Here is a 27,650-nt window from a genome sequence, read left to right as displayed (position 1 = left end):
TATAAATGATTCCCACAAGTGATCTTTTAACTTTGTTAATTCTTATCTCTACCCAAACTGATTCTGCATCTTGATCATTTGAATCAAGTTCACCTCTCGCTACTGTACTGACATCTGTTACTAACAGTGAGACTCATAGAACATAGAACATAGAACATTACAGCGCAGAACAGGCCCTTCGGCCCACGATGTTGCACCGACCACCACCATGTCCTGTCCTCCATTTACTGTCATCCACTCACTCTCCCCCTTTTCACAAATCAATGGATGTTGTGTCCGGGGAGAGCTGTGCGCATCTGAGGAGGAGGAGAGGACCTCAGAGGGTGAACCATAACATGATTCCCCCAGTCCCTCAACATAAGGATTTGTGGGACTGATATCCCATTGCTCAGGGATCAGAGAGAGAAACAACAGGAGTCAGAGGAAAAGCAGTTTTCCTTATATATAACTGACGCCAATAGTAATGGGCAGTGTTTTTTATACAAATACCAGTGGTGAAATTATATTATTGAATATTCAGTTATTATAAACACAATCTCACACAGTCTGCTACTTACTTCAGTTCCTGTATTTTACAGTCCGGATTCCTCAGAGCCACAGACAGCAGTTTCACTCCTGAATCTCCCAGTTTATTGTCACCCAGATTCAGATCTATCAGTGAGCGGTTTGTACTGAGAGCAGAGGCCAGGTCCTTGGCACAAGAATCAGTGAGCGTGTTACGATAGAGACTGGAGATCAGAGAGAGAAAAATAACAGGAATCAGGGTAAATCCACAGTGTTTTTAAGAATAAGATCATTAACAATAATAATGTACAGCGCGGGACATTCAAGAAACACAACTTCAGTTGATACAGAAGGCAAAATTCTATTGATATTGTAAATCTGAAATATGAATAAAATATGTTGGAGACTCCCATCAGGTCAGGCAATATCTGTGAAGATAAAAACAGATTTAGTTGCAGTTCAATTAGCGAAACTTAGAAATTGGAAGTAGCAGTGAATTAAATTGTTTTAAGTGACAGGGAGCTGGGGATGGATGGGTGACAAGGAAAGAACAAAATGGAAGTGCCGGACTGATAGAGGCAGATATATGGTTGATAGTTGGAGTCTTTTCCCCAGGGTGGAAAGGTCAACTACAAGACGGGACAGTTTGAAGGCAAGAGGGGAAATGTTTAGAGGATACGTGCGGGGAAAGTTTTCACATAGAGAGTGGTTGGTGCCTCGAATGCACAGCCAGTGAAGTTGACGGAAGCAGGCACGTTCCCAATGTTCAAGGTTTATCTTGATAGAAACATGAACGGGAGATGAACAGAGGAATAGAAACCGCGTATGAGCAATAAGTACTGTGTCTGAATAAGAATGAAGAGTTGCTGCAGGCTTGGTGGGCCGAAGGGCCTGTTACTGTGCTGCATGGGTCTTTGTTCTTCTTTGTACATGAATGTTAAAATCACCCGTGATTATTGCAGAATGTTTTTACAAGACCCCATTAATATTCCTGTGTACTGTGTCGAAGATTCTGAATACTGTTCGGGGCCTATAAAAGATTCCCACAAGTGATCTTTTAACTTTGTTAATTCTTATCTCTACCCAAACTGATTCTGCATCTTGATCATTGGAACTAAGTTCACCTCTCGCTGCTGTACTGACATCTGTTACTAACAGCAAGACTCCACCACCATGTCCTGTCCTCCATTTACTGTTATCTATTCACTCTCCCCCCTTTCACTAATCAATGGATGTTGTGTCCGGGCAGAGCTGTGCACATCTGAGGAGGAGGAGAGAACCTCAGAGGGTGAACCATAACATTATTCCCCCACACCCTCAACATAAGGATTTGTGGGACTGACATCCCATTGCTCAGGGATCAGAGAGAAACATAGAAACCCTACACTGCAGAAGGAGGCCATTCGGCCCATCGAGTCTGCACCGACCACAATTCCACCCAGGCCCTACCCCCACATATTTTACCCGCTAATCCCTCTAACCTACGCATCCCAGGACTCTAAGGGACAATTTTTAACCTGGCCAATCAACCTAACCCGCACATCTTTGGACTGTGGGAGGAAACCGGAGCACCCGGAGGAAACCCACGCAGACACGAGGAGAATGTGCAAACTCCACACAGACAGTGACCCGAGCCGGGAATCGAACCCGGGACCCTGGAGCTGTGAAGCAGCAGTGCTAACCACTGTGCTACCGTGCCACCCATAAGAGAGAAGCAACAGGAGTCAGAGGAAAAGCAGTTTTCCTTATTCATAACTGACGCCAATAGTAATGGGCAGTGTTTTTTATACAAATACCAGTGGTGAAATTATATTGTTGAATATTCAGTTATTATAAACACAATCTCACACAGTCTGCTACTTACTGCAGTTTCTGTATTTTACAGTCCGGATTCCTCAGAGCCACAGACAGCAGTTTCACCCCTGAATCTCCCAGTTTATTGTCACCCAGATTCAGATCTATCAGTGAGCGGTTTGTACTGAGAGCAGAGGCCAGGTCCTCGGCACAAGCATCTGAGAGATCATTAACATTCAGACTGGAGATCAGAGAGAGAAAAATAACAGGAATCAGGGTAAATCCACAGTGTTTTTAAGAATAAGATCATTAACAATAATAATGTAAAGCGCGGGACAATCAAGAAACACAACTTCACTTCATACAGAAGGAAAAATTCTGTTGATGCTGTAAATCTGAAATATGAATAAATATGTAGGAAATTCTCATCAGGTCAGGCAATATTTGTGAAGATAGGAACAGATTTAGTTTCAGTTCAATTAGCTAAAATTAGAAATTGGAAATAGCGGTGAATTCAATTGTTTTAAGTGACAGGGAGCTGGGGATGGGCGGGTGACAAGGAAAGAACAAAATGGAAGTGTCGGAGTGATTAAATGTCAAAAAGGATGATGGTGAAAGGGAAGAGCACAGGATTCCCATGTCCTTACCCTGAGTCACAGGGAGGGACATGGGATGGTCAGTGGCTCAGGAATGGAGTGTGTGGTGGGGTTGAAGATGATGAGAGAGAAACCTTTTTCACACGGCCAGTGGTTCGGGACTGGAATTCACAGCCGGGAAGTGTGGTGGAGGTCGGCTGCATTGAAGCAGTCAAAAAGGAATTAGATGATTATTTGAATATAAACAATGGGCCAGGATACGAGAAAAACGCTGGGGAATGACACAAATTCCTAATGCTAATTTGGTGAGCTGGTGCAGACACGATGGGCCAAATGGCCTCATTGCGCTCCGTAAGAATTCTGTGAAGATATTGGTTGGAAATGTATCGATATTTCAACTGGAAGTTGGTGATGTTGCAGTGTGGACAGTGTTAGTAGCCATAGCGCTCAATGAAATATTAATATTTCTCTCCAATGGAGAGACAATTAGTTACATGTAGCTTCAGGGACACAACTTAGTAAATGTGGGGCAATGGGAGGAGGTGGGACTCCATGAACCCCACAGCCAGTACGAGGACCAAACCCTCAACATTAGCGTCATCTACATGACACTCGAGACACCGAGACAACTGAACTAACCAACTCCACACTATTGCCAAAATGGGCACATAAATATCTGACAGGTTCGGGAAATCCGTGCACTCAGGCAGCACAGGCAGAATCACTGAATTGTTGAAGGAGGCCATTCGGCCCAGTGTCTGCACTGACTCTCCGATTGAGAAAAGCACTAAGTGGCATTCCCCCAAAACCCTGTGCATTCCAGAGCTTAACCACTCGCTGCAGGGGAAGACCCCATTCAGGCAATGCTGGCACCAGATTTAAAGGCAGCCAGCAGCACTTTTAAAGGCTCTGAAGGTTAATGAACAAAGGGCTGAAATGGCAGATTAAACTCAATTCCCTGACACTACCCTGGAAATTCTCAAGGCTATATCGGTTTGGAGGGAGGTTTTGTTCCCTCCGGACTGGAGGACGAGTCCTGTCACATCAACCGAAACAAGTCTGGATAGAAACTGCCGAGGGCCAGAGCAGGCAGCACGTGGCTGCAGTGAGGCAGAAGGATCAATAACCTGATATGTTCTGACAACGTGAGCGTTAAACTTACAGACTGATATGTGAATAAGGATGAAAGAGAAATTGTGGAAAGAACATCTCCACCCAGACACTGGCAATGCCCAGACAGCAGCATCAATCTTCAGAAACATGTCAGCCTCTCTGTGAAGGGTTCCGGTCAGTCAGAGATGACTGCTGCACTGCCGACACTGAGTGACCATCCCGGTGGTCCCATGATGGGCACTCTGGCAGCACCATAGGCTTGTGTGTGTCTTTGATAGGTGAGTAACAATGGAAATTTATGTGCTTGTAGAAGATGGCACACAATGTCAGAGAAGGAGCTAAGAGTGACAGTGTCTGGATTGTGTCATCCTTATGCCAATGGAAGATGCAGTGCTGGAGCTGGGAGACCTGGATGCTGGGTGGGCAATCGCTGATGGTGAGATGGGCTGTGGATCCAGAGAGAGTGAGTGAGTGAATGGATGGGCACAGGAGAGACTCTGCTGCTGAGTCCAAAACCGGGTGCTTGTGTGTCCTCCATTGGACACATGGAGCTCTGGATTAGGAACAGTCAGAAGTTTAACAACACCAGGTTAAAGTCCAACAGGTTTATTTGGTAGCAAAAGCCACACAAGCTTTCGAGGCTCTGAGCCCCTTCTTCAGGTGAGTGGGAATTCTGTTCACAAACAGAACTTATAAGACACAGACTCAATTTACATGAATAATGGTTGGAATGCGAATACTTACAACTAATCCAGTCTTTAAGAAACAAAACAATGGGAGTGGAGAGAGCATCAAGACAGGCTAAAAAGATGTGTATTGTCTCCAGACAAGACAGCCAGTGAAACTCTGCAGGTCCACGCAACTGTGGGAGTTACAAATAGTGTGACATAAATTCTGATTCTAGGATCGCATGATAAAGACTCAGGAGGAAAAAAGCAGAAATATTTATGTGAAATAGTGTGACATAAACCCAATATCCCGGTTGAGGCCGTCCTTGTGTGTGCGGAACCTGGCTATCAGTTTCTGCTCCGCGACTCTGCGCTGTCGTGTGTCGCGAAGGATTCACATAAATATTTCTGCTTTTTTCCTCCTGAGTCTTTATCATGCGATCCTAGAATCAGAATTTATGTCACACTATTTGTAACTCCCACAGTTGCGTGGACCTGCAGAGTTTCACTGGCTGTCTTGTCTGGAGACAATACACATCTTTTTAGCCTGTCTTGATGCTCTCTCCACTCCCATTGTTTTGTTTCTTAAAGACTGGATTAGTTGTAAGTATTCGCATTCCAACCATTATTCATGTAAATTGAGTCTGTGTCTTATAAGTTCTGTTTGTGAACAGAATTCCCACTCACCTGAAGAAGGGGCTCAGAGCCTCGAAAGCTTGTGTGGCTTTTGCTACCAAATAAACCTGTTGGACTTTAACCTGGTGTTGTTAAACTTCTTATTGTGTTTACCCCAGTCCAACGCCGGCATCTCCACATTAGGAACAGTCTCCAGGACATGTTGGAATGTGCATTACCCTCTAACATTCTTCACTCTCTCACAAATCAACAGCTGCTTCGAGAGGGAGACAAGTGTCTACCTCAGAAGAGGAGGAGGGGTTCACAGAGGGTGCTCTGTCACATTATTCCCCATATCCTCCACCAGAGCAGATACTGCCTCACACGATTCGCAAAGGGGTTACAATCTGGCAGCACAGAGCAGCACACACAAATCCGAGCAGCTGACGGAGGCAGGAATAGCTGAGTTCACTCACACTCGCGAGGGGACAGGTCATTGTCAGCTTCAGGAAGATGAAATGTGACTGGAGTCTTTAACAATGCAGCAGATACTGGAGCTGCAGCGTAAGGTATTTTAACATCCGGTGGAGTTTCCAAAGGCTCTGTGTATCCATACTCAAAGGATGGAGGAGGCCAGCAGTGTTACCATGTCTTAGGTATGAGCACAAATAGCATCCTCCACAGAGAGATTGGTGACCTTCATGGAGAGTCACATCCAGCCTCTCACCCACAGGAAATACACATGAACCTGTATGTTCTCACCACCTCCATGAGCTCTGTGGAACACGGGCTGCGGGAGGGGTGGGAAAATGTGCCTGGAGTCACTGTCAGGACCTCCCCAGCTGAGCAGGGAGGGTCCAGTTTGCCCTGAATGGATAGAGGAGCGGCTGCCTGCAGCATTTGGGAGCTCCTCTCAGGATGCCCCTGGTGTGAGCAGTGGGTCCTCTTCTGCTCCGACTGTGACACAAGCACCTCATGAAGCTATGATGACAGAGACAACGCCAGCATCTGTGCAGAGGACCCGCAGTTGGCCGGATCCTTCCAGGATCCAGGAAATCCGAGCACAAAGGCCACGGTCATCGAAATTCTCAGAGGAGAGGAGAGGAGTAAGATGCTGCCTGCAGCTCAGTGGAAAGTGCAGGGATGGGAGTGGTTGCCATGGTGGGGTTGCTTCCTTGGGTTTCACAGGGTTATACTTTGTTGTTACTGGTCACTTTGTTCTGTATGTATTTTCAAGAAATTCAGAGATGGAGCATCACTAAAAAACTCCTTCACCATATTACTGGGTCTTTAACAGTTCACTGGGAATGTGAGATGGGAAATACAGCACTGAATGAGGTCAATACAATTCCAATGCCTTTGTTTCATGTAGTGACGGCTCCAGGGAAATTATAAAACATTCACAGAAACAGCAACAGTGCTGGAGATGGTGAAGATTTATTACACTGAATGGCTGTGTGAGTTAAGCTTCATGGAAAATATGTCTGCATTAAGAGGAGGCCGAGATTAATCATTCTACTCAGCACTTCTGGCTGAAGATGGCACTGATGCTCTGGGTTCCCTCATCAGTAATGATGGAATTTTTGTGGCATGTTTATAGAATCATAGAATTCCCACAGTGCAGAAGGAGGCCCTTTGGTCCATCGAGTCTTCACCAATTCTTTGAAAGAATATCATAACCAGGCCCTATCTCTGGAACTCCACATATATGGCCCACTAATCCCCGTAACCTACACACCGAGACACCTCGGGACAAATTAGCATAGCCAATCAACCGAACCTGCAGGTCTTTGGAGTGTGGGAGAAAATTGGAGTACCCAGGGGAAACCCACACAGACACTGGGAGAATGTGCAAACTCTACACAAAGTCACCCAAGGCCGGAATTGAACCCTGGTACCAGGCGTTGTGAGGCAGCAGTGCTAACCACTGTGCCACCGTGTCGCCTAATGTAACCGGCATGTCCAACATTTTGTGGCATGTCCAGCATTTTTTATGACTGTATATGGCAAGAGAGCAGATCTCTGATTGATCCATTGGTTTTGGTGTGATTGAGCTCCGTCTATCATATGGTCCGCTCTGTGTTCTGGTGGCCGTGTGCTGGAGCTTCACCAGGTTCACATCTCATTTTTAGGTAAACCCAAGTCTCATTTGGTAGTATATGCAAAGAAAATGAGTTGTTATAACACAGCACTGGTTGCTGGGGAAAGCCACTGTCAGCTTCCTATAAATGAAAGGTACAGACCTATGCATTCTATTTTAAGATGCTCCTTAATCGCCGTTTAACATAAATTTGAGAGTGGATCCCTCAGGATAAAACTCATCAGAATTCCATGTAATTTGTAATCTGCCTTACCAATACACAGCAGTTTCCTACATTTAATCAAACTGAGAAGCCGACAAACATAAACATCTATAATCTGAATGACAAATTAAACTAAACTGAACATGTGACCAGCCATATTTGATAATTCTATAAACATTTAATTGATTTGTCCATCTTTTTTATTCTCATGAACGGTTTTGAAAATAATTATAAATGATTAGTTAATTCTTTCACTCCTGAATCTCGCAGTTTATTGGAACTCAGGTTCAGACACGTCACTGACTGGTTTGTACTGAGAGCAGAGGTGAGAATACCTGAGGCTGTTACTCTCCAAACTGGAGATCAGAGAGAGAAAGATTTCAGGAATCAGAGTGAATCCGTGGTGTTTGACACGAATACTAACAGGAATGATGTGGAATGGTTATTAATGACACTATTACTGACACTGATAATAATTTACAGTGTCAGACATCCACTGATTATTAACACAATCTCACATAGTCTGATACTTACTCCAGTATCTGTATTTTACATTCTGGATTCCTCAGAGCCGCAGACAATAGTTTCACTCCTGAATCTCCCACTTGATTGCGACCCAGACTAAATGGAAAAAGTGAGAAACACATTAAATTTAGATTAATGTTCAGCAGAAAAATAGCTCAATCTATTTTTGTGTCAGAAACTTAGCACCAGTGGTGACCTGATTCAAGTTACGATACTATACCTCACCCAAGTTGATCTTTCTCTACACCCTAGCTGTGACTGTAACACTGAATTCTGGACTCTTTCCTTTCCTATGTACGTTACGCTTTGGCACTAATAAATGTGACAATATTAAATCAGATAATATCAAATCCTTTCTGTTGAATGGAAAAGGCAATAGTCAGCATTGAAACAATTGAACAATTAACTCCCACTGGTTTGCCTACTGGGGGAAACCACTTTTACACCTCTCAAAAAGTATATTTTGTTTAATTGTCCATGGGATATGGCTGTCGCTGGCTAGACCAGCATTTATTTCCCACTGCTAATGGCCCCTAGATGAGGTGATACCCACATCCTGTGAACAAGCAAGTAATTTTTAAACATGTTCCACATTCTGGTCTCATTTCTTGATCATCAGAATTACCCTCCTGAATCTCACTGACCCTGCTAAGTTTCTGGAAATTCAAATCATTTCTGCTGTTACATAAATCCAGGATTTTCTGAGAATTGTACATTTTACTGGGAGTTAAATGATAAAGCTGTGAGAGTGGATCGCTCGGGATTCCCTGTGCTTCTTAACTATTATGATGTGGAGATGCCGGCGTTGGACTGGGGTGAACACACTAAGAGTTTTAACAACACCAGGTTAAAGTCCAACAGGTTTATTCAGAAGACAAACACGGGACATGGTGGACAGAGTACCCTTCGTCGTCCAGTACTTCCCCGGAGCGGAGAAGATATGGCATCTCCTCCAGAGCCTTCAACATGTCATTGATGAAGACGAACATCTCGCCAAGGCCATCCCCACACCCCCACTTCTTGCCTTCAAACAACCGCGCAACCTCAACCAGACCATTGTCCGCAGCAAACTATCCAGCCTTCAGGAGAACAGTGACCACGACACCACACAACCCTGCCACAGCAACCTCTGCAAGACGTGCCGGATCATCGACACGGATGCCATCATTTCACGTGAGAACACCATCTACCAGGTACACGGTACCTACTCTTGCAACTCGGCCAACATTGTCTATCTGATACGCTGCAGGAAAGAATGTCCCGAGGCATGGTACATTGGGGAAACCATGCAGACGCTACGACAACGGATGAATGAACACTGCTCGACCATCACCAGGCAAGACTGTTCTCTTCCTGTGGGGGAGCACTTCAGCAGTCACGGGCATTCAGCCTCTGTTCTCCAGGTAAGCATTCTCCAAGGCGGCCTTCACGACACACGACAGCGCAGAGTCGCTGAGCAGAAACTGATAGCCAAGTTCCGCACACATGAGGACGGCCTAAACCGGGATGTTGGATTTATGTCACATCATCAGTAACCCCCACAGCTTGCCTCCTGGACTTGCAGGCTGTCCTGTCTGGAGACAATACACATCTCTTTAACCTGTGCTTAATGCTCCCTCCACCCACACTGTCTGTATCTTTAAGATCTGGTTGGCTGTAGGGATTCGCATTCTAATCAGTATTCTGTAACTTGATTTTGTGTCTCTGTGCCCTGTTTGAGAGCACATTTCCACTCCATCTGATGAAGGAGCAGCGCTCCGAAAGCTAATGGTATTTGCTACCAAATAAACCTGTTGCACTTTAGCCTGGTGTCGTTAAAACTCTTAACTATTGACATTGTATCATCTGTATAATATCTCAGGGTGAGTTAAAGTGTGAAACTGTGCTAACTGTTGCATTAAGGTCCATCCCCTAGATTTTACAAAAGGAAAGATTATTCTCCCATTAGAAAGCTGAAATGTTTCTGTTTGATTAGTTTATAGGGGAGGGGTGTCTCCCGCTACATTCCACAGTAAACAGGCTCTACATTTTCTGCAGGTACATAGAACAGTACAGCTCAGAACACCCCTTCGGCCCATGATGTTGTGCCGAGCTTTATCTGAAACCAAGATCAAGCTATCCCACTCTCTATCATCCTGGTGTGTGGCTAGTGTTCTATCTCCGGGAATTACCGGGAGTTCCCTCTTCCTGGTAGATCCTCACATAGGAAAAGGATTATCCGAAAATCCTGTTTCATATCACTGACAGTTTGACTGGAGATTTTCCAGCAGCAGGTTTCCTCATTCAGGAAATTCTGGTTTCCTTGGCTCAGATGTAAGCTCTGCAGTCCTGCCACATTTAGCTGTGAATGGAGTGCATAATGAAAGAACAGAAGGAGGAGGATCCAAAAATATCCCATCCTCATGACGGAGGAGACTCGCACATCAGTACAAGATATGGCTCAAATATTAGTAACTAACTTCAGTGGCTGAACCATCCAGAGGGCCCCAACATCACAGATATCAGCTCATTCCATTCACTCCACATGATGTCAAGAAATAGTTAAAGATAATGGATACTGCAAAGACCACAGATCTTGACAATATTCCAGTAACTGTACTGAAGATTACTGCTCCAGAAGTTGCTCTGTTCCTCGCCAAGTTGTTCCAGTGAAGCTACAACACTGATGTTTACCCAAAATAGTGGGACATTGTCCAGATATGACCGTAAACAAAAAGGAGAGAACAAATCCAATCTGTCCATTTACCACCCCATCAGTCTACTCTCGATCATCAGCACAGTAATGGAAGGCTAACAAGACTAACAAGTGACACTTAATGAGCAATGACCTGCTATCTGACTTGAAGCTTGTTTTTACTCAGGGACACTCAGCCCCCGACCTCATTACAGCCTTGATGCCAACACGGACAACAGAGCTGAACTCAGGATGAGAGGGGAGACTGTCTGCCCTTGACATCAAGGCAGCATATGGCTACATGTAGCAAAAAGGGAGCCAGAGAAAAACTGAAGTCAATGGAAATTAGTGAAAAAAACCTCTCTGCCGGTTGGAGCAACGATGTGGAGATGCCGGCGTTGGACTGGGGTAAACACAGTAAGAAGTTTAACAACACCAGGTTAAAGTCCAACAGATTTATTTGGTAGCAAAAGCCACACAAACTTTCCAAGCCCCTTCTTCAGGTGAGTGGGAATTCTGTTCACAAACAGAGCTTATAAAGACACAGACTCAATTTACATGAATAATGGTTGGAATGCGAATACTTACAACTAATCAAGTCTTTAAGAAACAAAACAATGCGAGTGGAGAGAGCATCAAGACAGGCTAAAAAGATGTGTATTGTCTCCAGGCAAGACAGCCAGTGAAAGTCTGGAGCAACACCAGCACAAAGGAAGATAGTTACGGTTGTTGGACCATCTACAAGATGCAGTGCAACAACTCAGCATGGCTCGTTACACAGCACTGTCCAGTCTTGTGATTTCTATCCCTGGAAGGACAAGGGCAGCAGATGAATGGAAACATCACCACCTGGAAGTTCCCTTCCAAGATACACACCATCCTGACTTGGAAATATATCATCGTTCCTTCACAGTGACTGGGTCAAAATCCTGGAACTCTCTCTCTCACAGCTCTGTGGGTGCACCTACACCACAGGAGTCCCGAAATGCAATTCCAGTGATATAATTGTAAGCATAGTTGCTTTCCAAGTAGTTGATACGGTTTAATTCCCAGCTATCTCAGTTTGTCGGAGTGGGTGAAGAGAGGGTCATCTCATGTCCAGGAAATCACAGCAGGAATTTCTCAGGGCAGTGTCCTCGGCCCAACCATCTTCAGCTGCTTCATCAATTACACTTCCTCCATCATCAGGTCAGAAGTGCAGATGTTTGCTGAAGTCTGCACAACGTTCAGCACCATTCTCAACTCCGCAAGACAGTGATGCAGGACCTGTCCATATTTAGCAAGGCTTGAACAATATTCAAAGGAGATGACCATCTCCACCAAGAATGAATACAATCATCTCACTTTACATTCAATGGGATTATCATCACCTGAATCCTGACTACCAGCACCTTCGATGCTACCACTGGCCAGAAACAGACTAGACATATCATTACTGTGGCTTTTAGAGAAGATTAAAGGCCAGGAACTCTGCGCAGAGTAACTCACCTCCTGACTTCCAAATACATTTCCACCTTCTACAAGACACATGTCAGGAATTTGATTGAATACCATCCACTTGTCTGCATGAGTGCAGCTCAAGATTCAGGAAGGTCACCACCATCCAGGATAACTCTGCTTGTTGACTGGTTCTCCACCCATCACCTTCAACACTCATTCCATCCACCACAGAGATAGAGCGAGCAGTGTGTACCATCGACAAGATGCAGTGCAACAACTCCCAATGACCCGTTACACAGCACCTTCCAAACTTGTGATTTCTATCCCTTGAAAGACCAGATAAATGGAAACATCACCATCTGGAAGTTTCCTTCAAAAATACACACCATCCTGACTTGGAAATATATTGCCGTCCCTTCACAGTGACTGGGTCAAATGTCCTGGGACACTCTTTCGCACAGCACTGTGCGCACCAACACAACGAGTCCCTAAATGCAATGATGGTGATATAATAGTGAGCATCATTGCTTTCCAAGCAGTTGATACGGGTTCAATTCCCAGCTATCTCAGTTTGTTGGAGTGGATGAAGAGGGGGCCAGGAACCAGTAACCACAACCTAAATTCATTTTAGTCAAGTCTGCGGCTCCAGGCTGGAGCAGTAGTGTTAAACTTAGCCGAGGGTCGGAGGGGAGTTGATCATTCAGCTACTCTGAGCCAGTACACGTTTAGTTCAAAAGGGAAATGGTAAATCTAATAGCGACACGGAGGAAACTAAATTAATTGGTTGGTAAAAATAAATGCCGCTTGCGATTGGATTTATACTTTTGTGAATTGGAAGATGCAACCGAAAGGGTCAATGGTGGTTCTGCTGTTGATGTGGTGGACATGGATATTCAAAAATCATCAGATGAAATCTGAGTCATATGAATAAGCAATATAAAATAATCGGTAGAATTGTTAACGGATTGCAGGATCAGAGGGACTGGATGTATATGTGCATCGATCATTGCCGTTAGCAGGGCAAGTGTAGGTAGCAATTAATAAAGAACACAGCATCTTGGGCTTTACTGTTATATAATAATTTATGTTTGTGGGCAGTGGACAATAATTCATGAGTTTAAGTTTAATTTGTGTTTCTGTGCTTGTGAGCTCAGAAAGGGCCAAAACTTTAATTTCACTTCATGTTAAACAAAGCTACCCGCCTGCGGGTTTTTGGTTTCAGTTTAAACTGTCCCTACATTTTAATTTAAGGTTTACGACGTTGTAAGAGTTATGGAGGTTTAAAAGAATGGTTGCTTCTATTCAGAGGCCCACAATGAATGATAGAAGCACTGAGTTTCAGTTACAACCAGTTAATCCAGGAAGCAAGACGGACTTCACAGAGGCTGCCAGTAGAGGCAGCGCAACGCAGACATTCAGAAAGCAACCCGAACTGATGATGTCACCAGTGATCACGTGACTGATAAAGGGACATTGTCCCAATATAACACACACCGACTGTAATACATAACAGAGGTAGAGCGCAGTAAAATAATCCTGATCATAATTAAAACACAAACTAAGCTGTACCGAACAAGAGAAACTAATTTCTGTATAGCATCGTACAGAATCAGATGGTTTCTGTTGGGAGAGGGAATGATCCTTTTTCAGATTTTGGAGGGAGGCCTTTACAGCAATAATTATTTAAAATTCATCCCAATAATGTTTTTATTCATTCAAGGAATGTGGGCATCGCTGGTTTTGCCAACATTTATTGCCCACGAAAATCTGCCTTCTCGAAACGATGTAGTTTTATCAGAGAATCGAGATTTATTACAGGTTCAGAAGGAGGCCAATCGGCCCATCATATCTGCATCTGCTCCCAAACGAGTATTATTACTTTGTGCCATTCTCCCACACTTTGTGACGATTGGACATTGTTTCTCTCTTTACGTCCTCGAATGAACATGCCTCTGTTTTATTAGAACAAAGGAAATGGCTTCTCGACAATGAAAATATCCGCTATGAGACCAAACAGTTACCTCAACTCCTGACATTTGTGCAGACCGAGTCCCAGCCGCTGGAACCCTTCACACTGAATGTAGCATCGCTCCAGATCGAGGTGTTTTATTGTGTCACAGAGTCCAATGACATGAGACAGGACCGCACAGTCAATCGGGGTCAGTCGCAATCTGCTAAATGAAAGTTTTTCCACAGATCCCACTGTGTTCCGAGCCAGTGCTTTATTCTGAGACTCAAACAGGTAGTGGAATGTGTTCAGGAGCTTCCTCTTCCCAGTTTCAGTCTCTGTGTCTCCAATCTGCCCTTCAACCTTCTCCTTCACCCAGTCAATCACTCGACAGGTTGTTTGATGAAGAAATGGACCCAGAAACTCCACCAGGGGTCGAGCTGACTGTGGGGAGGACAGACCAGCAACAAAACGGAGAAATATCTCAAATCGCCCATCTTCCTTGCTGTGGGCTTCATTGAGGAGTTTCACGATCTCCCCGGGATCTGGAGTCAGGAATTGTGTGAGTGCAGCTGCAAACTCTTGGATGGTGAGGTGTGGGAATGTGTAAACCACACTCTGGGCAGAAACATCTCTCTCCAAAAGTTCCATCAGGAACCCAGACAGGAACTGGGAAGGTTGTAGATTGTACTCAATCAAATCTTCATTTCGAAACACAATCTTCTTCTTGGAGACTCCTGTGTAGGCCATCTCACCAAGCTTCAGTAACACATCACGAGGGTTTTCAATCTCTCGGCCATGGTTTTTCAGAATGTTGTAAATATAGTAGGAATATAGTTGGGTGATGGTCTTGGGAACTTGCTGCCGTTTCCTGTCTCTTTGTGTAAAGAAGGGACCCAGTGACAGACCGAGGATCCAGCAGTAGGAAGGGTTGTAACACATGGTGTACAGGATCTCGTTCTCCTCCACGTGTTTGAAAACAGCTGCTGCCACCGTCTGATCTTCAAAAAACTTGTTGAAATATTCCTTCCGTTCATCACCAACAAATCCCAGGATTTCAGCCCAAACACTGATGTCAGCCTTTTCCAATAAATGTAATGCAGTGGGGCGGCTGGTCACTAGCACTGAACATCCTGGGAGCAGCTTGTGCTGTATTAAACTGTACACAATATCAGACACTTCACACCGGATTTCAGGATCTGTGCACATGGACTGAGGTTCTGTATTTCTCCGATTGTCGGCAAAATCAATCCTGTCCTTGAATTCATCCAAACCATCGAATATAAACAGCAATCCCTCTGGGTTCTTCCAGAGCTCTCCCAGAATATCCCCAAAGTAAGGATACTGATCCAATATCAGATTCCTCAGGTTTATTCTACAGTTAATAGTGTTCAAATCCCGGAATTTAAAACTGAAAACAAATTGAAAGTGTGGGTATATTTTCCCAGTGGCCCAGTCATAAACAATCTTTTGTACCATTGTTGTTTTTCCAATTCCCGGCACTCCACTCACTGCTGCTGAACTCCCAGATTTGGATCTTGAATGGGATTGGTGGAATAATCTCCTAATTTTTTGCAGCAAACTGCCCGTCTGGGAAAAGCTGCTCTGGAACAATTGATCAGTTCGGATTTTTTCCAGTTCTCTCCGGAGATCTTTCTCTCTCCATTCTTCATGGTCTTGGCCTCTTGCCAGCAGTTCATGTTCGACAAGTGCCCGATCTCGAACAGTAGAAATAACCGTTAGCTCAGCGTATCGATCAACCAGCTGGAAAATCTTAACCTTCTCCTTTATGAGGATAGTGTTCACTGTCAGTGTTCCAGCTTGTACCCGGAGTGTCTCCTTGTGTTTCTGTTGGAGATCTTCAATGAGAACAGAGAGAATTGTTAGTTGCATTAAAATACCATCTTTTCTGAATTGTTAGACTTACTTTACAGTGTCAGTCAAGGTTTGTGCAGGAATTGAAATTAAGTTATTGGAAACCTCGCTTCACAAGCACCAATTTTCAATTAAAGTTTCAGATCGTGACTTAACTCTAATATTTCCATAAATTTCCATTTTATGAAGGTGATGTTTCCTCTCTGATGGTTAATGCTTTCCAACCTGCCCTTAATACAGACACCTCACTGGGAGTCTGCAAGGATCATGGTTACATGACAGACGATTTTCGGGTCCATTAGTCTGCGAACTAGTCAGTGTTCCCAATGTGCTGCAGAAATGGTAAATGGGATATTGGATATGAATGGGAGATGGAGATTGTAATTGTTCAGGAGTCTCACTGTGACTACATCCCTCCTTCAACAGGTTCCCTTTCATACTGTGTGAGCATTGGAATACCAACAGTTTTGAACATGGAAAGTTCTCCTATTCTATCAGGCTGTTGCCTGGCACCCATGTTACTGGGGAGCCGGTTGGCTCAGTTGGTCAGATTGTGGGCCATATTGTGTCAGCAGCATGGGGTCCGATCCCCGTTGTATCTGGGGCAAATTCGGGACCTCACTCCTTGCCTTACCCGTGCCGGAGATCATTCAGCCGTGGTTCAAACCTGCCTTCAGACAGAGAATTCAAAGAATACCCATCCCTTTGTTGTAGTGTATTTCAGTAATCAATAACTATGTTTCAGCAGTTGTACGTGTAGATACATTAACTGTGTTTTGATAACCATTCTGCCATGATGGCAACAAGAAAAAGAACAAGGAGCTACTTTACTAAGTGTAATAGGAAACATTCACAGCTCATTTGAACTGTTTAACAATAATTATAATTCATGGTTAATTATGTTTCTTGTTTCCTCTCACCTAATTTTGGGAAATGGAAAATGTATTTATCTTCGTTCTTACATTGGGTTTGAAGGAAACCCCTGAATTAAGGGATTATCCTTTCAGTAGAGTAATGTGCTCTCTTTAACTACCATTAGGAAACTAACCAGTAATTTTGTATTAAGCCTAAATATTCCCTTTTCCTCAGAGACATTCTTCAGGTTAATGTTCAATTGTGTGAACACTTGTAGTATCATCATTTTTATCAAAGGCTGTCTGACCTCTCAATCTGTTCTGTGATATGGTAAAGATTATTGGGGGCGATTCTCCCATCCCAACGCTCTAAATTTTTAGCACGGCGGGCCGGGACAATCGCTTGTGGGCTGATTTGTGGGATTCAAGCATGCATTCCCGACGCGCACGCATCTCAGAGTGCCGGATATCCAGCAAGGTGGGGACCACGCTGAAAACCAGTGGGAACAACAGGTACGAGATTTTAATCTATTTTAACCTTATTTTAAAGTTATTAGCGGGCCTGGGACTGAAGCCTCCGGACCCGCAAGCATCTCCCACGCCCGTCAGTGCAATTTCACTCCGGCGCCCTTCAGATTCGCTCCCCAGTTTCAGGGAACTAACAGGAGGCTCCGCTGGAGTGTAGGGAGGGGTGCAATTGGGGCCCCTCAGGGGGTTGGGTGGCTTCAGGTTGTTACCCCCTGGGTATGGGGACTGTGGCAGGGCCAGACTGTGCTCCCAGCACTGCCTAATGGGTAAAGTGCCCATGCCCACAGGGCACCTTGGCACTAAGAACCAGGCATGGGGCAGTGCCAAGGGGGAGGGCCTAGCGGCCTCCGTGGGCGGGGTTTCTGCTTTCTTTTGGCGGGGGGGGGGGCGTCTGCTGGGCGGGACTAGGGTGTCTGCCTCCCATTGGTTGGGGGGGGGGGGGGGGGGGGGGGGAAGAGAGAGAGAGAGAGAGAGATCCGGAGAAGATCGCGGGGGAGGGGTTCGGGGCTGGCTTGGGAAGTGGGGGGGGGGGGCGTTAGGGGCGGGGGACCCAAGGGGCAGCACTACGTGGGTCCCGTGGCTGGCCAGCGGTCGAGCTGACCAGCAAACTGCAGGCTGACAGTTCGGGGCCACTGCGCATGCGCAGAGGTCAGGAACTGTCAGCCTCTGGTGTGAATAGGCCCCACCCCCCAAACTTTTAATGAGATTCACGATTGTGACCTCTGCATTGCACAGAGTGTGGAAGATTAGAGTGTGAACTCCCACTGAAAAAACAATCATCATTTATACCAGTTTCCCGCCAATTCAGCACATAGAACCCTTTTGGGAGAATCGCCCCCAATGTTCCTCATTTCTTCACCATTTTCCCTACAGTTCAAAATGGAACAAATCAGAGCCCGGGAAGTACAGGCCTCTCAGCCTGACCACTGTTATTGGGAAGATACTGGAAGGGATAATAAGAGCTATTCTTTATGAAACATTAGAAATTCACAATAAACTTCCACGTTTAGCCCTAACGTGGGGAAAATCAGAGCTAGGGAACTGCAAGTCGACCAGCCAGACGTCCGTTACCAAGTGGACATTGCAAGGGATAATATAAAGTTTTCCTTATGATCACTGGGAAAGGGAAGAGACCATTAGAATTCACAGAAGAACTGAAAAAGGTCCAACTTGCTGGAGTTTGAGGAAGTGAGTAGAATCATAAATGATGGAAATACGGTGGACATTGTCTCCCTAGACTTTTAGAAAGCCGTTGATAGGTTTCCTCACCAAAGAATGTTGTGAGATTAGTGGAAATTTGAAACTCTGCTTCAGGAATCGTCTTCAATGTTGCAACTAAAACTTAGTGGACTAGATGTAGTTTGGCTTGAAGACATGTCACAAATGATCTGAACAGAAAATATTGGGTAAGATCAGCATCCATGGAGACAGTAATTATCATTTTGATTCCATATGGCGGTACCTCAGAACTCAGTCACATTGGACTCAAAATGTTAACTATCGTTCTTTCTCCAGGTACTGCCAAAACCAAGTCTATCTCACTTTTTTATTGTTTTTACAGATTTCCACATCCATAGTTTTATTAAAAATGTTAGCCCGGGACTCTCTACTCCTCACAGTCTGATATTCAAGAGCTGAACAAGGTTTAACATATGAACTAGGGGCTTGCAGCATTAACGTGATGTCTACAGTAAGTTTGCAGATGCCAACAATACAATGGTTTACATGGTAGAAGGCAGTGAGATAAAGAAAAGTTTAGATCTGTGATAGCAGTGGGCACACATTGTTCATAAGTTAACATATAGGAGCAGAAATTGGCCATTCGGCCCATCTAGTCTGCTTCGCCATTCGATCATGGCTGAAGTGCTCCTTATCTCAATTTTCCAGCCTTCTCCCCATTACCAATTAAAAATATGTCTCATTCCTCCTTAAATTTACTCACTGCCCCAGCACCTCAGGGTCGCCAATTCCACAGATTCACAAAACAATATATTAAGATAGATGTATCTCATACATAGTGGTCGAGCCAATATTGAACAGATGGATTCTTTGCGCGAAAGATATTGAGACACAGAGACAGAAAAAGATCTCAGTGCCAGCATACACATATCACTGGAGGTCTGTGATCAATGTTGAGAATCTGTAGCTAAAGGTAACACGACATTGGGTTACATTCACAGAACCAATCGATATTAGATAACGAAGCAGTAGCTAAAGGAGAGTGAGAGCAGAGGACACCGGGGCAGACATTCAATAGCCCTTAGGGGAGAGAGTGTGAGAAGAGAACACTGGGATACTGAGACAGACAACAGAACCTAGAGGAGAGAGTTAGAGGACGACACTGGCACAGACGTTCAACAGCACCGAGAGGATAGTGAGAGGGGAGAACACTGGAATACTGGGACAGTCAGCAGCAGCTAAAGAAGAGAGAGAGAGTAGGACACTGGGACAGAGTCAGCAGCACCTCGAGGAGAGTGCGAGAGGAAGACACTGGGTCACTGGGACAGACAGTCAGCAGCATCAGTGAGAAATTTGAACACCAGCTTGGAGTTTGGAGATGCTGTGTTGACATCAGGATTCAAAAATGGTGCGGGGCCAGGGGAAGCAGCTGATTGGGTAAGTATGATCGGGTATGTTTTTATTGGTTTTATCACTTATGGTTGTTAAAGTCTTTATTTTGTGGTTTCTCGTTTGTCCCTGCCATTATGCAGGAACAAGGAACCGGGAAGAAGCGATGTAGAGTAATTGATATTATTTAATTTTAGATATCTTTCAAAAGGTAAAGGGCTAGGTCATGACAGGAGATCTCAAAGCTGTGGTGTGCTCCTCGTGTTCCATGTAGGAAGCCCACATGTGCAGCAAGTGTCTCCAGCTGCAGCTGCTGGAAGCCCATGTTTTAGAGCTGGAGGTCGGCTGGGACACTATGGAGCATCCACAAGTATTGAGGATTACACTTATGGACAGGTGGTGACACCGCAAGGTAAGTCTCAACAGGCAGGAAGGGAATGGGTGACGACCAGGCAGATCAGGAGGACAAGGCAGGCAGTGCAGGAATCTCTTGTAGCCACTCCCCTGCAAATCAGGTATACCGCTTTGGAAATGACCTCTCAGGGGAAAGCAGCAACAGACAAATCTGTTGCACCAGGGTTGGCCCTGCTGCATAGAGGAGAAAAAAGTATGGGAATGCAATCGTTATCAGGGATTCAATTGTAAGAGAAATAGATAGGCCCTTCTGTGGTCACAGACAAAATTCCTGGATGATACGTTGCCTCCCACGTTCTAGAGTCAAACATTTTTCATGGACAAGTTAAAAAAAGACAGTAAGGGGAATAAGAAAAGTGATAGGCAGATAAATCAAGGGCCAAAATCAAACAGTGCCACAATGAACACACAGTGGGAACGGGACAATTGACAAAAAGACTATGTGCTTTAACGCACATAAAATTTGAAATAAAGTGGATGAATTAATCGTGCAACTAGATGCAAACAGGTGTGATGTCGTCAGGAATGACTGCAGGGTGACAAGCGATGGGACATCCAGTGGTGTTCACTATCTAGGAAGGAGAGTCAAAAAGGAAAAGATGATAGAGCTGGTTTGCTGGTTAAAGAGGAAATTAGGTTAATAATGAGGTAGGATATTAGCTATGATGTGTAATCCTTTTGGGTCGTGCTGAAAAGGCTCAGAGGTTGCAAAAGTTTAACTTGGAAAAGTGTGAGGTCATGCACTTTGGTCTCAAAAATAGGAAGGCGCCTTAGTACTTAAATGGGGAGACACTTCGGGGTGCTCCGGTGCAGAGGGATCTGAGTCACAGAAAACTCAGTAAGAAGTTTAACAACACCAGGTTAAAGTCCAACAGGTTTATTTGGTAGCAAAAGCCACACAAGCTTTCGAAGCTCTAAGCCCCTTCTTCAGGTGAGTGGGAATTCTGTTCACAAACAGAACTTATAAAGACACAGACTCAATTTACATGAATAATGGTTGGAATGCGAATACTTACAACTAATCCAGTCTTTAAGAAACAAAACAATGGGAGTGGAGAGAGCATCAAGACAGGCTAAAAAGATGTGTATTGTCTCTAGACAAGACAGCCAGTGAAACTCTGCAGGTCCACGCAACTGTGGGAGTTACAAATAGTGTGACATGAACCCAATATCCCGGTTGAGGCCGTCCTTGTGTGTGCGGAACTTGGCTATCAGTTTCTGCTCAGCGACTCTGCGCTGTCGTGTGTCGCGAAGGCCGCCTTGGAGAACGCTTACCCGAATATCAGAGGCCAAATGTCCGTGACCGCTGAAGTGCTCCCCAACAGGAAGAGAACAGTCTTGCCTGGTGATTGAACACCGCTCGACAATCACCAGGCAAGACTGTTCTCTTCCTGTTGGGGAGCACTTCAGTGGTCACGGGCATTCGGCCTCTGATATTCGGGTAAGCGTTCTCCAAGGCGGCCTTCGCGACACACGACAGCGCAGAGTCGCTGAGCAGAAACTGATAGCCAAGTTCCGCACACACAAGGACGGCCTCAACCGGGATATTGGGTTCATGTCGCACTATTTGTAACTCCCACAGTTGCCTGGACCTGCAGAGTTTCACTGGCTGTCTTGTCTGGAGACAATACACATCTTTTTAGCCTGTCTTGATGCTCTCTCCACTCCCATTGTTTTGTTTCTTAAAGACTGGATTAGTTGTAAGTATTCGCATTCCAACCATTATTCATGTAAATTGAGTCTGTGTCTTTATAAGTTCTGTTTGTGAACAGAATTCCCACTCACCTGAAGAAGGGGCTTAGAGCTTCGAAAGCTTGTGTGGCTTTTGCTACCAAATAAACCTGTTGGACTTTAACCTGGTGTTGTTAAACTTCTTACTGTGTTTACCCCAGTCCAACGCCGGCATCTCCACATCATCACAGAAAACTAGCATGCAGGTACAGCAGATAATAAAGAAAGTGAATGAAATAGAATAGAAAGGTAAGGAAGTTGTTGCAATTATACAAGGCATTGGTGAGGCCGCACCTGGAGTATTGTGCACAGTTTTGGTCCCCGTATTTGAGGAAAGATGTCGTGGCATTGGAGGCAGTTCAGAGGAGGTTCACGAGATTGATTCCAGTAATGAGGGGTTTGTTGTATGAAGAGAGATTTAAAATAGATTGACCTATACTCTCTGGAATTTATAAGAATGAGGGGAGATCAAATTGGAGCTGTTCAAGATGATAAAAGGTATTGATAAAGTAGACATGGAGTGGATGCTTCCGCTGGTGGGGCATTCTAGGATGAGAGGTCATAGTCTTAGGATGAGGGGCAGCAAATTGAAAACAAAGTTGAGGAGAAACTCCTTCTCCCAAAGGGTTGTGAATCTGTGGAATTCGCTGCCTTAAAGTGCGGTGGATGCTGGGACAGTGAGTACATTTAAGGAGTTAGACAGATTTTTAATTGGTAAGGGAGTGAAGGATTATGGGAAGGAGGCAGAAAAATGGGGATAAAGAGCATATCAGCCATGATAGAACGGATGAGCGTACTGGATGGGCAGAATGGCCTAACTCTGCTCCTATATCTTGTGAACTTATGCATACTTTAATGGGGATTGTAGATAGACCCACAAACTGTAGTGGTGAGGTTGGGGATGGTATTTAAAAGGAAATTAGTGATGCATGTGATAAAGGAACATCAGTAATTGTGTGTGATTTTAATCTGCATATAGACTGGCCAAGTGAAATCAAACACAATAACGTCGAGTAGGAATTCCTGGAGTGTATACGGAATAGTTTTCTGGAACATTCTATTGGTAGTGGGGAAAGTGCTATAGTTCATTAATAGCACTTGAAAACAGTGGCAGGATTGGACAGTTAGCATGGATATATGAAGTGGAAGTCTTGCTCGACAAATCTACTTGAATTTTTTCCAGGAAGCAACTAGCAGAGGTGACGAAGGTGAGTAAATGGTTGTGATTTATTTGGACTTTCAGAAGGCTTTTGACACGGCCCCAGGTAAGAGATGAGCCTGTAAAATTCAACACATTGATTTGGGAGCAGTGTATTGAGATGGACAGGAAATAAGCTCGCAGGGAGGAAACAGAGTAGCAATAACTGGGTCTTTTTCCAAATAGCAGACTGTGACTATTGGGATACTGCACGGATCGGTGCTGGGAGACCAATGAAAGGGTTAATGTCACCCAAGCTGCTATGAAAAAAAAGTTCTTATAAAAGTTTTCAGATACGCACCAAAACCAGTAGTTTAAGGGGACTGTGATTGGTTTTAATCTCTGAATGATGTGAGCTTAATCAATAACTGAGTGGATTGAGGTAACTCCTAAAATGTGATTGGAATATGCTAATTACCTAGAATTGAATTTGAGGCTATAATTGCTTCTGTATTTAGGAATTCTGTATTCTGGCTAGTGACAGACTGTGACCCATGACTTTCCAGAGTCTTCACTACGTAGATGATTAAAACAGCTGATAAAGAGAACTCTGTGACTTGGTCTAGTTACTTGAAAGATAAAGTTGTGATCAATTAAAAGGCTGATACCAATTACTACAACATCACTTATTCATGATATATATTAATGATTTAGATGAGGGGACTAAATCTAATATCTCCAAATGTGCAGACTACACAAAACTGGGCGGGTGGGTGAGCTGTGTGAAGGATGCAGAGATGCTTCCATGTCATATGGAGAAGCTGATTAAGTGGGGAAATGCATGGTAGATGTGGTATCATGTGGACAAATGTGAACTTAGCCACTTTGGTAGCAAAAACTGGAAGGCTGATTACTATCTGAATGGCTATAGATTAAGGGAGATGTGCAACGAGACCCGGCTGTCATCGCACACCAGTCACTGAAGGTAAACATGCTGGTGCAGAAGGCAGTAAAAAAGGCAAGTGGTGTGTTGGGCTTCATACCAAGAGGATTCGAGTACAGGAGCAGCGATGTCTTGTTGCAACTACAGGGACTCGGTGAGATTACACCTGGATATTACATGCAGTTTTGGACTCCTTATCTGAGGAAGGTTTTTCTTGCTGTAAAGGGAGTGCAGAGAAGGTATACCAGGCTGACTCCTGGGAGTTCTCCACCCCCGCTGACCCGGCCCTGCCCCCGCCGACCTGGCGCCCACCTGACACCACCCCCGCCGGGGTGCAGAGAAGGTATACCAGGCTGATTCCTGGGAGTTCCCCACCCCCAATGACCCGGCCCTGCCCCCTGCCAACCTGGCACCGCCCCCGCCGGGGTGCAGAGAAGGTATACCAGGTTGATTCCTGGTATGAGGACGTATGAGGAAAGATTGAGTCAGTTAGGATTATATTCACTGGAGTTCGGAAGAATAAGGGAGGGATTTCGTAGCAACCTAAATTCTAATAGGACTAGACAGGATAGAGGTAGGTAGTATGTACCCGATGGCGGGGATTTCCAGAACGAGGGATCACAGTCTGAGGATACAGGGTCGACTATTTCGGACTGAAATGCAGAGAGTCATGAGTCTATGAAGTTGACTACTACAAAAAACCTTGAAGCTGAAACATTGTATGTTTTCAAGAAAGACTTATCTATACCTCCAGGAGCTAAAGGGATCAAACAATTTGCAGGGAAGATGGGATCAGGCTAATGAGTTGAATGTTCAACCATGATCATAATGAACGGTAAAGCAGGTTCGAAGGGCCGAATGGTCTACCCCTGCTCCTACTTTCTATGTTTCTCTGACATGATTTTGCCTGCACACTTTCCTGCTCACATCACACCTGGATAGTGTGCACAGTTGATGTTACCCCCCAACATAGAACGTAGAACATTACAGCGCTGTACAGGTCCTTCGGCCCTCGATGTTGCACCGACCTATGAATCTAAAGCCCACCTAACCGACACTATTCCAATATCATCCATATGTTTATCCAATGACCATTTAAATGACTTTAATGTTGGCAAGTCTTCTACTGCTGCAGGCAAGGCATTCCACGCCCTTACTACTCTGAGTAAAGAACCTATCTCTGACCTCTGTCCTATATCTCTCACCCCTCAATTTAAAGCTATGTCCCCTCGTGCTAGCTATCACCATCCAAGGAAAAAGGATCTCGCTATCCACCGTATCTAATCCTCTGATATTGTATTCCTCTATTAAGTCACCTCTTAACCTTCTTCTCTCTAACGAAAGCAACCTCAAGTCCCTCAGCCTTTCCTCATAAGACCTTCCCACCATACCAGGCAACATCCTAGTAAATCTCCTCTGCATCCTTTCCAATGCTTCCACATCCTTTCTACAATGCAGCGACCAGAACTGTACACAATACTCCAAATGCTACCGCACCAGTGTTTTGTGCAGCTACAACATGACCTCATGGCTCCGAAACTCAATGCCTCTACCAATAAAAGCTAACAGACCGTATGCCTTCTTAACAACCCTATCAACCTGGGTGCCAACTTTCAGGGATCTATGCACATGGACACCGATATCTCTCTGCTCATCCACACTACCAAGTATCTTACCATTAGCCCAGTACTCTGTAATCCTGTTACTCCTTCCAAAGTGAATCACCTCACACTCAACATAGAGTGGACAAGTCACAGAAGAAAGCTACAAAAATGGTTAACAACTTTGCGAAGCTCAGCTACATGGTTTATTTACTTTGAAGTACAGATACAAACTCTAATTGAAAGAGGTCTAATCAATATCTGAATGATATAGAATCCCTTCTGATCGATGATTCCAGTCATCAAATTGTGTGAGACCTGATAACACATGTTTGAACTACGTAAATGCAGGAATAGAGTGGATGTTCAGCGTTTCGTTATCTCCAGAGAACTATGAGCCTCTGTAAGATGTTTCGAGTAGCTGTGTTGACTCTAAAGAGGGAGCCAGACGAATCCTGTCTGGCACAGAGACTGCATCATGTGGAAGAGAAGTGCATATGAGGAACAATGGTTCAACGTGATCTGCACGATTGGAAACAATCAGCTGAGGGATTAGAGGGGAATATTAAACACAGCATTTTTCCATATCAACTCTGGGCATTTCTATTTTTGCTGCTCCAAGAAGACTGTGTGGTCATTGTTAGTGGCAGGATTTGGACTGGGAGGCACCAGTGGAAGATGTCTTTCGCCATGATGCTTGAACCCTTGTTATCTTTGTTTGATGGACCTTCTGGGATTTTCCTGCTCAGTATTTTGGTTTGTGTTTGTTTAGAATGATTTCCATAGATCCATAGAATCCCATCAGTGCAGACGGAGCCCATTCAGCCATTCAAGTCTGCACCAACTCTTCAATTCAGCATCTTACCAAGGCCTCCATATCCCTCCCTCCCTATCCCCGTAACCCCACACATTTACTATGGCCAATCCACCTAACCTGCGCATCTTCAGATTGAGAGAGAAAACCGGAGCACCCAGAGGTGTTCCACATAGACACGGGGAGAACGTGTAAACTCCACACAGACATTCACCCGAGGCCGGGATTGAACCCAGGTCACTGGCACTCTGAGGCAGCAGTGCCAACCACTTTGCCACCGTGCCGCCCCAGTGCAGATAAGCCTTAACTTCTGGCTCAAGGCTCTACTCTTTGCCATCCAGACCATTCATGCACACACATAAGGTTTGTATAAGATTCATAGTGTAGCAAGATTCTGTAAAGTGTATAAGACATCAGAAATAATAGAAATCAGCAGCTGATTAAGTGAAAAGATGCCATGGCAATGTATTAACAGAATGCAAGAAAAATTCTATGAATTGCAATTTGAATCTCTGCATAGTTGAGGATCAATGACAAAACCCCAATCATGTTCAACCCTGTTACCCCAGCCTTTGACTTTCTGATTCTCAGGTTTTTGACAACCTCTTAAACAAAGGCTGTAATTAATCATTCTGATTCTCAGAAGTGAAATGGTTTACATTCTCAATTTCATCCCTTACCTTCCAGGTGACTGGGCAATTCAGATAAACCTTGTGCAATGTTCATGTCATCGAATGCATCAGAACCTGTTTAAATAAATTCATGAAATCAAATCAGTAACACCGGCAGTATTTAAATGGGAAATTAAAATCGCTGTGTGATTTTACCGTACCAAGCTCCTGTATTTCTTTCAGTATTTTATCCAGCTTTGGGACTCCATGACGCATTCTCACAAAGGATTCCCACATCACCCTTCGAGCCCGAGATCCTTTTTCCATCACCAGATTGAGCAGAAGTTTGGAACTGTCCGCCCGGTTTCCATTATCCACGAGCTCAGTGACTTT

At 44.6% G+C, this 27,650-nt stretch overlaps 1 protein-coding gene across 1 annotated transcript; it reads right to left on the bottom strand.

The window, feature by feature from the left end:
* Nucleotides 1–557: 557 nt before the first annotated feature.
* LOC144489859 (NACHT, LRR and PYD domains-containing protein 3-like) lies at nt 558–27,650 on the bottom strand (the record flags this gene model as incomplete). The annotated part of the gene is made up of 6 exons (XM_078207695.1): nt 558–728; nt 2,369–2,539; nt 8,128–8,214; nt 14,254–16,039; nt 27,327–27,392; nt 27,479–27,650. Coding segments are annotated over 6 exons (2,453 nt in total), but the record flags the coding sequence as incomplete, so codon positions are not given.

Source organism: Mustelus asterias, unplaced genomic scaffold (assembly GCF_964213995.1).
Source record: "Mustelus asterias unplaced genomic scaffold, sMusAst1.hap1.1 HAP1_SCAFFOLD_2612, whole genome shotgun sequence".
Lineage (NCBI taxonomy): Eukaryota > Metazoa > Chordata > Chondrichthyes > Carcharhiniformes > Triakidae > Mustelus > Mustelus asterias.
Note: the sequence above shows the minus strand (reverse complement) of the source record. Positions and strands in the feature narration are given on the sequence as shown.